Raw genomic sequence first — 12,892 nt, forward strand, 5'->3', positions numbered from 1 at the left:
GGCGGACGCCACTAGGAGCACGTGGTGACAGCTTGTTTTGACATTTGACGCCAGGCTGCGGAACCGGGAGCCGGTGAAAAGCGACGGCCGCCACTACATGCTAGAGGGAGAGGACTGCAGGTTCCATCTGAACATCATGGCTGTGCAGAGGTCTGATTCCGGAATGTACTCCTGCAAAGCCATCAATGAGTACGGCACCAAGCAATGCAGCAGCAAGCTGGAGGTCAAAGGTGAGTGCTTGGTGTTCTTCATATCGCCAAGTTTTGGCACAGCCCGATTGAGCCAATCATCTGTGTGTGTCACCATGCTTTCAAACACCAGCGCTTTGGCTGGACAAGGCATCCAATTGCAGAGAGTGTGGTGGATACTGAGTATATGGATTTCAATGAGACATTTGATCAGGCATACATTTTAGACATGCGAGCAAAGTTCAAATATTTGGGATTCAGGAACTGAGTTACAGGGAAAGGTTAAACAGGTTAGGACTTTATAACCTTGAGCGTAGATGAATGAGGGAGATTTGATAAAGGTATTTAAAATTAAGAGTGTCTGAACAGAGTAAGTCTAGGTAGTCTTTTTCCACTGAGGGTAGGTGAGATACAAACCAGAGGACGTGGGTTAAGGGTGAAAGGGGAATTGGTTTAAAGCAGTGGTTTTCAAACTGTCCCCTAAACTCACATTCGACCTTAAGTAATCCCTAGGCCATTAGTGCTCTGTGATGAGTAAGGGATTGCTTAAGGTGGGATGTGAGTGGGAAGGGAAGGTTGAGAATCACTGCTCTAGACCTAATTATTATTGAAATTATTTGCTTGAGACAAATTGTCATTGGCCCATTTCCTTTGGAGCTCTGAAACCATGCACATGACGAGTCAATGAGGGACGATTAAAACAGTGGTTTTCCAACTTTTTCTTTCCACCCACATCTCACCTTAAGCAATCCCTGACTCATCACAGAGGACCGATGGCCTAGGGAGAATTCTGGAGACAGGTACTGATGGAGCACAGGGGAGTGTGACATGATGGACTCTGGGAGGAAGAATGAGGGATACAATAAATGTTCCTGGCAGTGGAGAAATCTGGAGGGCGTGAAGACAGGAGAGAAATGTTCAAAAACGTTGAGATCCCAAGATGAAAGCCAGGAAGGCACTGGAGAATCTTTTACAAGCTGCAGCTTCTCTACTGTTGCTAGTTCTGGCCGTACTCTTGAACTGCCTGGTTTGCAGTGCCATTTTCAATCAACATCGTGAGGCGATTAAGTCTTGTGTAGGCCAGACTGGGTGGGGACTCCTTTCCTGAAGAACATTAGAACATCGAGAGTATTACAGCACAGTACAGATGCTTCGGGTAACCATGTTGTGCCTATATAAACGTCAAAAAGCAAAGCTTTCCCTACTGCCTAACCCTCTATTTGATTTTGCATCCATGGGCCTGTCTAAGAGCCTTTTAAATATCCCTATTGTTTCAGCCTCCACCACTACCCGCCCACGCATTGCAAAAACACCCACTACTCTCTGTTTAAAAGAAAAATATCCCCTGACGTCTCCCCTAAATTTTCCTCTCCTCACCTTGCACATATGACCTCTGGTGTTTGCTACCCTTGCCCAGGGAAACAGGCACTGGCTGTTCACCCTATCCAAGCCTCTCATAACGTCGTAGACCTCTATCAAATCTCCTCTCATCCTTCTATGCTCCAAAGATAAAATCCCCAGCTAACCTGGCCTCATAACCTTGCAACATCCTCTGCCCTCTCTCTTTTGCTTCCACATCCTTCCTGCAATGAGGTGACCAGAATTGAACCCAAGTGTGGTCTCACCAGAGTTTTATAGTCTGCAATATTACCTCCCGACTTCTGAACTCAATCCCCCAAGTAATACTACCCTTTTTTTAACTATCCTTTTTTTTAACTACCCTATCGACCTGCACGGCAATCTTGAGAGATCTGTGCATTTGGACCTCAAGGCTCCTGCGTTCTTCTGCACTTCTCACAATGCTTGACCTTCCACAAACCTGATGGGTTTTAACAAGAGTGCAGCGGTATTTGTGATAACAGTATCCCCCTCTCAGCCCCCACCTCATATTCCGATTTATAACATTATAATTGAACTGATTTGAGCCTCTGAGTTCCCAGCCCTGTGACCTAACCGCTGCACCACCTTTGTTCCCGTGTTCACTCGGGAGAGCAGATAGGGGCCTCACCTCGTATTGTGCAGCAAGCCTTCTGCACAACACTGAGTGCAGCGTGGATGTAGGGCTCATGACTTCCTGCAGTAATGGGGCGGGGGGAATAGCATTAGGGGCAATTTGTTCCGGTGCAGGGTGCAGTTCATTTGTCATTGTCTCTCGGTTCTGAACATTGAATAGTATGGGTGGGCTGTCACTCAGCTCTTTGGCAAACCTTGTATTAAGTGGAATAGTTCATAGAGGTCGCAGCTCCCCGGGAGATGTTCTGATGAGGCGAGTTAGCTTCAGTTTTGGCTCAGGATGGGTGGCACAAATGAATTCAGTTCTGGGCACTGAACTTCAGGAGTAAAACACCCCAGTCTACAGATGATGTGATTGTAGTAAAAACACAGAAGTGTGAGAGGAGCTCAGCAGATCTCTTGAGGAAGGGCTCGGGCCCGAAATGTCGGTAATACATCTTTACCTCTTACGGACGCTGTGAGACTGGCTGAGTTCCTCCAGCAGTTCTGTGTTTTCACTGAACTTGAGGAAACTGAGCACCTTTGGAAAAAGAAATGGAAAAGTGATTTGTTTTATGAGGTGAAGAATTGTGAGGGACTGAGAGTTCATGTACAACCAGCTATTTAGATAGTGAGTGATTGGGTGTAGTGATCGGACATCCAGCTACTTAGTAGATGAGAGTCAGAAGGGTGAGGGAATTCCAAGCAACGAGGGTATCCCTCCCCTGACTTACTGAAAGATGCAAGTACATCAAACGATAAGGAAGGGGAACAGATCGATGAGCTTTATTGCAAGAGGATTTGAATCCAAGTGTAATTTCTTTTATGTCCTGGTGGGGACTGTTGGAATATTGAGTATTGGTCTAATGCTGGTGAGGCCTCTGTGGGTCTGATTCAAGATTCTTTTAATTGTCATGGTAATAAAACAGAAAATGTAAAATACACAAGATTTCCTTTAATCTACCATTAGGAACAGAGGGGGGTCCAAATCCATGTATCACACAGGATCACTGCACAGGTTGATCGGATTGTTAAGAAGGTCTATGGGAGGCTGGGCTTCAATAATCGGGGGATCAAGTTCAGGAGTTGAGGGGTCATGTTGCAGCTCTACAAATCTCTGGTGAGACCCCACTTGGAGAATTGTGTTCAGTTCATTATAGGAAGGATGTGGAAGCTGTGGAGAGGGGGCAGAGGGGATTCACCAGGATGCTGCCTGGTTTGGGAAACAAGGCTTATGAGGCCAGATTCGCAGAGCTGGGACTTTTCTCTTTGGAGCGTAGATAGAGGTTGACAAGATTCTGAGAGGCATAGATAGTTTCTCAGGGCAGGATCAGAAAACACCAGAGGGCATCTCTACGAAGTGAAGGGAGGGAAGTTTAGGGGGAGACATCAGGGGTAAGTTTTTACACAGTGAATTGCCAGGAATGCCCTGCTGGGAATGGAAGTGGAGGCTGAAACGTGGGAGTATTTAAGATAGACAGGCAAATGGATGAAAGAAAAACAGAGGGTCACAGGGTAGGGAGGGCCTAGTACATTTTTTTTGTAGGAATATATAGATGAGCACCACATCGAGGGCCAAAGGGCCTGTACTGTGCTGTAATGTTCTAAGATTTATCGCTCGGTGGATGCAGCCTAACCTGCAGTAATCCTCCAGCCTCTCTTTATTCACTCACGATCCCAGCACCTGCAGTTTCAGTGCTTCCACCAGTCGAGCTCCCGTCCCGAGGAAATACTTCTACAATAACTATCACCAGACTGACACCAGGCTTGGAGAATTTATCAGACAAGGAGAGATGAAGCAGACTGGGTTTCTCTGGTGTGTAGAAGAATAGGGAAAAAGATCTGATTGAGATGAACCGAGTTCTGAGCAGGCAGATTTGAGGAAAGGTTGGATAGGTATATGGACGAGAGAGGTGTGGGGGTGGGGGGCGGGTGTGTTTCAGTGGGACTAGGTAGGAGAAGGTGTTCAGCATGCTGAACTGGCCTGTTTCTGTGCTGTGATTGTTATATAGATGTGGAGTTGGTGTTTCACTGGGTTGGGATTCCTAGAATCAGTGGATATAGTCTCAACGTGAGTGGTTGACCATGCAGGATAGAGATTAGGAGAAATTTCTTCACCCAGGCACAAGAGAATTTTGAATGCAGTCATTGAGTGATTTCAAGACCCAGATTGATCAATTGAGGATAGAAAAGTGGACAGGGTTGTAAAGAAAGCTTTTGTCATCTTAGCCTTTATAAATCAAAGTATTGAGTACAGGAGTTGGAATGTTATGTTGAAGTTGTTTAAGACATTGGTGAGGCCGAATTTGGAGGATTGTGTGCAGTTTTGGTCACCAAAGTACAGGAAGGATATCAATAAGATTGAGCGAGTGTGAAGAAAATTTACTAGGATGTTGCTGGGGCTTCAGGAGTTGAGTTACAGGGAAAGATTAAACAGGTTAAGACTTTATTCCTTGGAACGAAGAAGAATGAGGGGAGATTTGAAAGAGGTTTACAAGATTATGAGAGGTATAGACAGAGTGGATGCGAATAGGCTTTTCCCACTTAGATTGGGGGGAGGTAAATACGAGGGGTCAAAGTTTTAAGCTGAAAGAAAAAGGCTTAGGGGGAACATTAAGGGAAAGTTCTTCACTCAGAGAGCGATGGTAGTGTGGAATGAGCTGCCATCTGATGTGTTGAATGCAGTCTCGATCTTGAGTTTTAAAAATAGATTGGATAGATACATGAATGGGGGAGGCCTGGAGGGTAATGAAGTGGGAACAGGTAAGTGGGACCAGCGAAATCTGTGCTGGAGCGCTCTATGGTTCTAAAGGAGGAGAATGGGACTAAGGTAAAAGATTAGTCATTGGATAGAAAATACAGGGGTTGAAAGGCCTGCTTCTGCTACAGATAGCACATGGAACAGCATGGGAGCTGGCCCTTCAGCCCACCATGCCACTGTTGACCATGATGCCAGTGTTAACTTATCCCATCTACCTGCTCGTAGTCCACGTCCTTTGTGGAAGGGCACCAGTATGCCAGTCGTGGAAATTAATGTTGGGAGACTCAGAAATGTAAGGCGAGCAAGGGGATGCGCACACGCAACGGGAGGGTAACAGGGCAGGTGGGTAAGGCACATGTACACTTCCCATTATCGGTCAATAGGCATGGAAATGCCATACTTAAACTGTGCAGACATTAACGAGGCCTCAGGTGGAGGTCTGCGCCCACGACTTCTCATCCCATTGTAGGGAGGCTGTGTTGGATGGAACTAGGGGGTGGAGTGAATTGTAGAGTGTGCCAGGATTTCCAATTAGAGATCATAGAACACTACTGTACAGGCCCTTTGGCCCTTGATGTTGTGCCGACATATATTCATATCAAAAAAAATCTAAACCCTCCCTAATGCTCTATTTTTCTTTTATCCATGTGCCTGACTAGAAGACTCTTAAATCACCCTCCCCCCACCATTGTTCCAGCCTCCAACACCACCTCCGGCAATGCATTCCTAGCACCCACAACTCTCTGTGTAAAATAACATACCTCTGATGTGTCCCCTAAACTTTCCTCCCTTCACTTTGTACACACGTCCTCTGGTGTTTGCTGATCCTGCCCTAGGGAATAGATGCTGACTGTCCACCCTATCGATGCCTCTCATAATCTTGTAGACCTCTATCAAGTCTCCTCTCATCCTTCTACACTCCAAAGAGAAAAGTCCCAACCAGATGAGACATCTGGTAAATCCCCTCTGCTCCCTCTCCACAGCTCCCACATCCTTCCTGTAATGAGGTGACCAGAACTGAACACAATACTCCAGGTGTGGTCTCACCAAGATTTGTAGATATTGACCAAGGGCCCAGATTTACTGACACACCATTGCCGTGTGTCAGAGATGAATGGCTATGTTGTCTTGGATGCAAATATTCTAAATCTGATCTCACTAGATTCGTGGAGCTGCAATTTAGACCGATTTGTTTTCCTTTGAGACTGAAGGAATTGAGCTGTGATCGACGAGGCTTCTGACAAAGAACTGGGAAGCAACGGGCAGTTTGGTAGCAAGCGCGAAGGCCACGGGCGAAGTTTCCTATTTTGCCATCACCACAGAATGAGGAATAATCTACTGGAGAAACTCAGCAGGTCGGGCAGCGTCGGTGGGAGAGAAAGGATGGTCAACGCTTTGGCCCAAGACCCTTCATCAGGACTGAGAGTGCAGAGAGGAGATGGCCGATGGTGTGAGGACAGGGTGGGAGGGGTCAGACAGAGGCCAGTAGGGGTTTGGTGGACCTGGGTGGGTGGAGGATGACTGACAAGAGGCAGTTGATTGGCAGGTGGCAGACAAAGGAGGAGAGAGGGACAAGAGAATACACAGGTCAGCTGGAGGAAGGCCAGCCATACGGGGAGGAGTGATAGATGGAGGCAATGTCTGCTGGTGCTGGAACCTGATGAGAGACCAGAGGAGGCTTCTCTTGCCTTTGTCTAACAGCTGCCAATCAACTCTGCCTCTGTCTATCGTCCTTCACCGCTCCCTAGTTGGCCAATCCCACACTGGCCCCTGTCCAACCCCTCCTGTCCTGATCCCATTATCTCCCCTCTGCACTCTCTGTCCTGACGAGAGGTTCCGGCCCAATAAACATTCTTTTTGTTCTGCGGATGCATCTCGACTCGTTGAGTTCCTCCGGCATACCGTGTTCAGCATCGGCCTTCTCTCGCATGCCCCTCTCAGCCTTGTGCGAAATGGAAATTTGTTCAAAGGGCTTTAACTATTTTAGGGATCACTTACCCTGATGAGGGGAGTCCAGAATAAAGAGGCGGTATGTTGTACGAGGTTTGTCAGGTCAGGGACGGTGTCAGAATGTCCCAGAGAGGGAGAGGGGAATGGATTGAATCTGTCTCTGAATGGGGGGGGGGTTTAAAGGAGCTGTGTGGGGAAAGTTCCAAGTACCTATCATTACCAAGAGTGGTTGGTGCCTGGAACAAGCTTTTCATGTTGGTAGTAGATATGATAGTAGCTTTTAAAAGGCTTCCTGACAAACGAGTGAATACACAGGGAGTAGAGGGAGATGGACAATGTGGAGGCAGTAGTTTTCATTTAATTTACACATCATATTTGTTGAGGGCCTGTTCCTGTGCAGTACAGTTTTGACTGAGGAAAGAGTGGAAATCTTTGCTGCATTGGGACACAGAGGAGATAATGAGCTGACGGAATGGCTGGAGGGGCTGAATGACCTTCTGCTGTTTCAGCAGAAAGGAGCTGAATGGCCATCTCCTCTCCTTCCCAGTTCTCGTCTTCGCGAGCCCCTACCATATTGAATGGTCCTTCGCACCTGGTCTCCCCCCCCCCCCCCCCCGATGCAGAGGGGCAGGGGTTGTAGTCCCAGGTGCGAGGAAGGGAAGAGGTGGGATTCTGGTGTTTCAGTAGCCATCCCCAAGGGAATCTCCTGTTTTTCGCCAACCGCCTTTCCCCATGTGTTATTGAGATCTTCCCTCTGGATAAGGCAAGGTTTTGAGTGGAGTTGTGACAGTGAGCAGTGGGCACACTGATTCGCCAGGGTTGTGTCAGGATGGGCTGGCAACCAGAGGCTTTTCCTTGTCCATCAATGTGTGTAGTTGTCCAGTGCTGTGATTCTGTGGCAGAGATCACCACTTAACCATATATGTGCACATTGGTTTCTGTGTCTGTGCGTTAGTACACTGCACACACGTGTATCACTGTACGTGTGCTTGTCTGTGTATTTTAGAATATGTATGTGTATATATGTGGAATGTTTGTGTCTATGCAGCATAGATGTGGGGTGATGTGTTGTTGCATTTTGAAGTGGGAGTGGGTGTGTATTGTTGAAGTGTGTGTGAGAGGTGGAGTATCTGCGTACTATGGCGTGTGTTAGTATGGGGCTTGTGGCATGTGTGTGCGTGTATATTGTATATATACACACGTATCTGGTATGTTTTGACAAGTATAGTAAAACCCATGGTATCTGACAGCTGTAGGGATTCGTAGATGCTGGATGAGTGTATTTTCCGGTTGCTTGAGACTGCATGGTTGTGTGGATTGGCAAACAGTCAGGTGCACCAATTTCAAACGAGAATTTTTTACCTGTTTATTTTCCTCAATTTTTTTTGTTGGTTGCTTGAATTCGGGATACCAGGGGTTTTACTGTATATGTGTGAGTGGTTGTGTACATGAGTGTGAACACGAACATGTGTGTGTGTTTGTTTGTGTGTGTGTGTTTCTCCGTGTGGGTGGGTGTGTGTCTGTGTGGGTGTGTGTGTGGGTGTCTGTGTGTGTGTTTGTGTCTGTTTCTCTGTGTGGATGTGTGTGTGTGTGTGTGTGTGTGTGTGTGTGTGTGTGTGTGTGTGGATGTGTGTGGATGTGTGGATGTGTGTGTGTGTGTGTGTAGATGTGTGTGTGTGTGTGTGGGTGTGTGTGTGTGGATGTGTGTGTGTGTGTGTGGATGTGTGTGGGTGTGTGTGTGTGTGTGTGTGTGTGGATGTGTGTGGGTGTTTCTCCGTGTGTGTGTGTGTGTGTGTGTGTGTGTGTGTGTGGATGTGTGTGGGTGTGTGTGTGTGTGTGGATGTGTGTGGATGTGTGTGTGTGTGTGTGGATGTGTGTGTGTGTGTGGATGTGTGTGTGTGTGTGTGTGTGATTGTGTGTGTGTGTGTGTGTGTGTGATTGTGTGTGGATGTGTGTGTGTGTGTGTGATTGTGTGTGTGTGTGTGTGTGGATGTGTGTGTGGATGTGTGTGTGTGTGTGGATGTGTGTGTGTGTGTGGATGTGTGTGTGTGTGTGTGTGTGTGTGTGTGTGTGTGTGTGTGTGTGTGTGTGTGTGTGTGTGGATGTGTGTGTTTTGCAACTAACATGGAGTCTCCTGACGAAGTTTCTGTCTGCACACAGGGAGACTCAGTTAATGTGGACCCAGGTGAGCTGGTGGCGGCTCAGATCACTCCGTTCACACATTGACAGCGCACAGTGTCATTTCACTGGCTGGGATCTGACTGGCACTTTTTGCACAATCGACTTCAATCAACGAGACTGCCTCGTGCCTGTAAACAAAACTAAGCTGAGTGTCCTTAAGTAAATCCAGCATCAAATCAGCACACATCCCAACACCAGGGTGACATAGAGCAGGCTTTCTAGCTGCATATCACCCCTCCAATGCCTTCCCCACACAGCCATCTCTCCCACTAACCTGGGCCACACACCCATCTCCCACACTAACCCTGTGCCCAACTTCCATATAGAAGGGTAACCCACGAGGTTCAGCTAGCTTCTAGGAGGGGATTAATGTGGCAGTGTGTAGGTTGTAGAGAATTCTGTCCACCTCCACATTTGTGAGCACCTATCCACTACTGCAATTTGCTGTCCATCCCAAAGAACAAAACCGATATTCACGGATGAGGCTTCATAAGGTTCCTATTCTCTCTGAGTTGGATCATGACTGGGAGCCCTCAGCCAAAAAATGCAAAACAGGTACCCAGATCCCCTCACACATGCTCTTGTGAAGAGCACTCATCTAACAGGGAGATGTGTGCCCTCTGCACAATGCGAGTTTCCTAGAGTAGGCAGCGGAAAAAGCCTTTCCTTCTCTCAGCAAAGGGAGTGTGTTCCTCCAATAGTGAACCCAGGGAATGTGCCCCTCTGGTAGTGAACCCAGGGACTGTGCCCCTTTGGTAGTGAGCCCAGAAAGTGTGTCCCTCCAATAGTGAAACCAGGGAGCATGTCCCTCCAGTAGTGAACCCAGGGAGTGTGCCCCTCTGGTAGTGAGCACAGGGTACATGTCCCACTGGTAGTGAGCACAGGGTGTGTGTCCCTCCAATAGTGAGCAAAGGGTGTGTGTCCCTACAATAGTGAGCACAGGGTGTGTGTCCCTCCGATAGTGATCACAGGGTGTGTACCCCTCCAATAGTGAGCACAGGGAGTGTGCCGCTCCAGTAGTGAGCACAGGGAATGTGCCTCTCCAGTAGTGAGCGTGCCCCTCTGATACAGAGCCCAGGGAGTGTGCCTCTCTGATAGTGAGCCCAGGGAGTATGCCCCTCCGATAGTGAGCTCAGGGAGTGTGCCCCTCTGATAGTGAGCCCAGGGAGTGTGACCCTCTGATAGTGAGCACAGGGTGTGTGACCCTCTGGTAGTGAACACAGAGTGTTTCTCTCCGGTAGTGAGCACAGGGAGTGTGCCCCTCGGTAGTGAGCACAGGGAGTGTGCCCCTCGGTAGTGAGCACAGGGAGTGTGCACCTCCGGTAGTGAGCACAGGGAGTGTGCCCCTCTGGTAGTGAGCCCAGGGAGTGTGCCCTTCTGGTAGTGAGCACAGTGTGTGTGCCCCTTTGGTAGTGAGCACAGGGTGTGTGCCCCTCTGTTAGAGAGCACAGGGAGTGTTCCCCTCCAGTAGTGAGCACAGGGAGTGTGCCCCTCTGATAGTGAGCTCAGGGAGTGTGCCCCTCCAGTAGTGAGCACAGAGAATGTTCCCTTCCGGTAGTGATCACAGGGTGTGTTCCCCTCTGGAAGTGAGCCCAGGGAGTGTGCCCTTCCGGTAGTGAGCACAGGGTGTGTGCCCCTTTGCTAGTGAGCACAGGGTGTGTGCCCCTCTGGTAGTGAACCCAGGGAGTGTGCCCCTCTGGTAGTGAGCCTAGGGAGTATGCCCCTCTGGTAGTGAGCACAAAGAGTGTGCCCCTCCAGTAATGAGCACAGAGAGTGTTCCCTTCCAGTAGTGAGCACAGGGTGTGAGCCCCTCCAGAAGTGAGCACAGGGAATGTGCCCCTCTGGTAGTGAGCCCAGGGAGTGTTTCTCTCCGGTAGTGAGCCCAGGGAGTGTGCCACTCTGAAAGTTAGCCCAGGGAGTGTGCCCCTCTGGTAGTGTGCATGCCCCTCCGATAGTAAGCCCAGGGAATGTGTCCCCCTGATAGTGAGCTCAGGGAGTGTGCCCCTCTGATAGTGAGCCCAGGGAGTGTGCTACTCTGGTAGTGAGCCCAGGCAGTGTGCCCCTCTGGTAGTGAGCCCAGGGAATGTGCCTATCTGGTAGTGAGCCCAGGAAGTGTGTCCCTCCGATAGTGAACCCAGGGAGCATGTCCCTCCAGTAGTGAGCCCAGGGAGCGTACCCTTTGGTAGTGAGCCCAGAGAGCGTATCCCTCCGATAGTGAATCCAGGGAGCATGTCCCTCCAGTAGTGAGCCCAGGGAGCGTACCCTTTGGTAGTGAGCCCAGAGAGCGTATCCCTCCGATAGTGAATCCAGGGAGTGTCTCCCTTCGATAGTGAACACAGGGTGTGTGCCCCTCCAGTCATGAGCACAGGGAGTGTGCCCCTCTGGTAGTGAGCACAGAGAGTGTTTGCTTCTGGTAGTGAGCACAGGATTTGTGCCCCTCCAGTAGTGAGCACAGGGAGTATGCCCTCTGGTTGTGAGCCCAGGGAGAGATCCCCTCTGGTAGTGAATACAGTATGTGTGCCCCTTTGGTAGTGAGCACAGGGTGTGTGCCCCTCTGGTAGTGAACCCAGGGAGTGTGCCCCTCTGGTAGTGAGCCTAGGGAGTATGCCCCTCTGGTAGTGAGCACAAAGAGTGTGCCCCTCTGATAGTGAGCACAGAGAGTGTTCCCTTCTGGTAGTGAGCACAGGGTGTGAGCCCCTCCAGACGTGAGCACAGGGAGTGTGCCTCTCTGGTAGTGAGCCCAGGGAGTGTGCCCCTCTGGTAGTGAGCCCAGTGAGTGTACCCCTCTGGTAGTGAGCCCAGGGAGTGTGCCCCTCTGGTAGAGAGCCCAGGGAGTATGCCCCTCTGGTAGTGAGCCCAGGGAGTGTGCCCCTCTGGTAGTGAGTGTGCCCCTCTGGTAATGAGCACAGGGTGCTGGCTGTAAGACAGTAGTGTTAGTACAGGAGGGTTAATTAGTTCAGGGATTAATACTACCTCTGAATCTCTCAAGTTTGTGTGTGTGACCAAAGGAACAGCTGGGGGAGTTGGATAACTGCTTGTCCTTGGGGTTTGAGGGGTAATGGAGAGAAGGGCTCTCCCTCAGGGAACCCCGTGGAGCCAAACTTCTCAGTGAAGAAGGTGGGGATGAGAGTGTCTGGAGGTGAGGTATAGGGGGTATTGACGGGATGCTTGGCTGGCCCAATGGGAAGACAATGGATTACAGGTTGAGTTGTGACCTGGGATGGAGTGATGGAAACCAATTTATGCAAAGCCTTTCAAAGGGATTGTAAATTAATAAGGGTAAAGGACAAATGGGAATATCTTCTAAAGAGCTAGCAGAGTGAGTGGGCCAAGCCCATAGCCCACCATGCAGTGAGAATTTCCCCAAAGGGAAGGTTTTTCACTAACTAGGGATTCGGTTGGATGTTCTAGGAGCGAGGAAAGAAAACAATGGCAAAGGAGTTGTTGAATAAAATAGTTGAGAAATATAACATTTGAAAATTAGAGGTGTCCGGTCTGTGGGGAACAGGTGGGTAGGTGAAGCTGAAACCAAGACCCGAATCTTGCAGAACAGGCTCCATGAACCAACTGACATACAGCCCTTCTGGCCCATGAGCCCATTCCGCCCAATTGACCTGCAACCCCACTATGTTTTGAAGGGTGGGAGGAAACCCAGAGAAAAGCCCACCCAGACACAGGAGAACTACAGATTCGAACACGGGCCACTGGCGCTGTAACAGCGTGGTGGTACTGCTACGCTGAATGTGCCACTCTTGTCTTCTTACAAATGGTCGGATGAGGAAACTGGAGGAGGAACAGAGGGCTGACGTACGATTCCACA

At 49.3% G+C, this 12,892-nt stretch overlaps 1 protein-coding gene across 7 annotated transcripts in view; it reads left to right on the top strand.

The window, feature by feature from the left end:
- The window catches only part of spega (striated muscle enriched protein kinase a), a 341,612-nt gene that overhangs the window by 194,170 nt on the left and 134,550 nt on the right, over positions 1-12,892 (top strand). For all 7 annotated transcript variants that reach the window (XM_069936009.1, XM_069936006.1, XM_069936008.1 and 4 more), the window contains one exon: positions 55-230. In XM_069936009.1, coding sequence (XP_069792110.1) covers positions 55-230 — 176 coding nt within the window. The remainder of the gene's footprint in view (positions 1-54; positions 231-12,892) is intronic.

This window comes from Narcine bancroftii, chromosome 4, assembly GCF_036971445.1.
Source record: "Narcine bancroftii isolate sNarBan1 chromosome 4, sNarBan1.hap1, whole genome shotgun sequence".
In the NCBI taxonomy this organism is placed as follows: Eukaryota; Metazoa; Chordata; class Chondrichthyes; order Torpediniformes; family Narcinidae; genus Narcine; species Narcine bancroftii.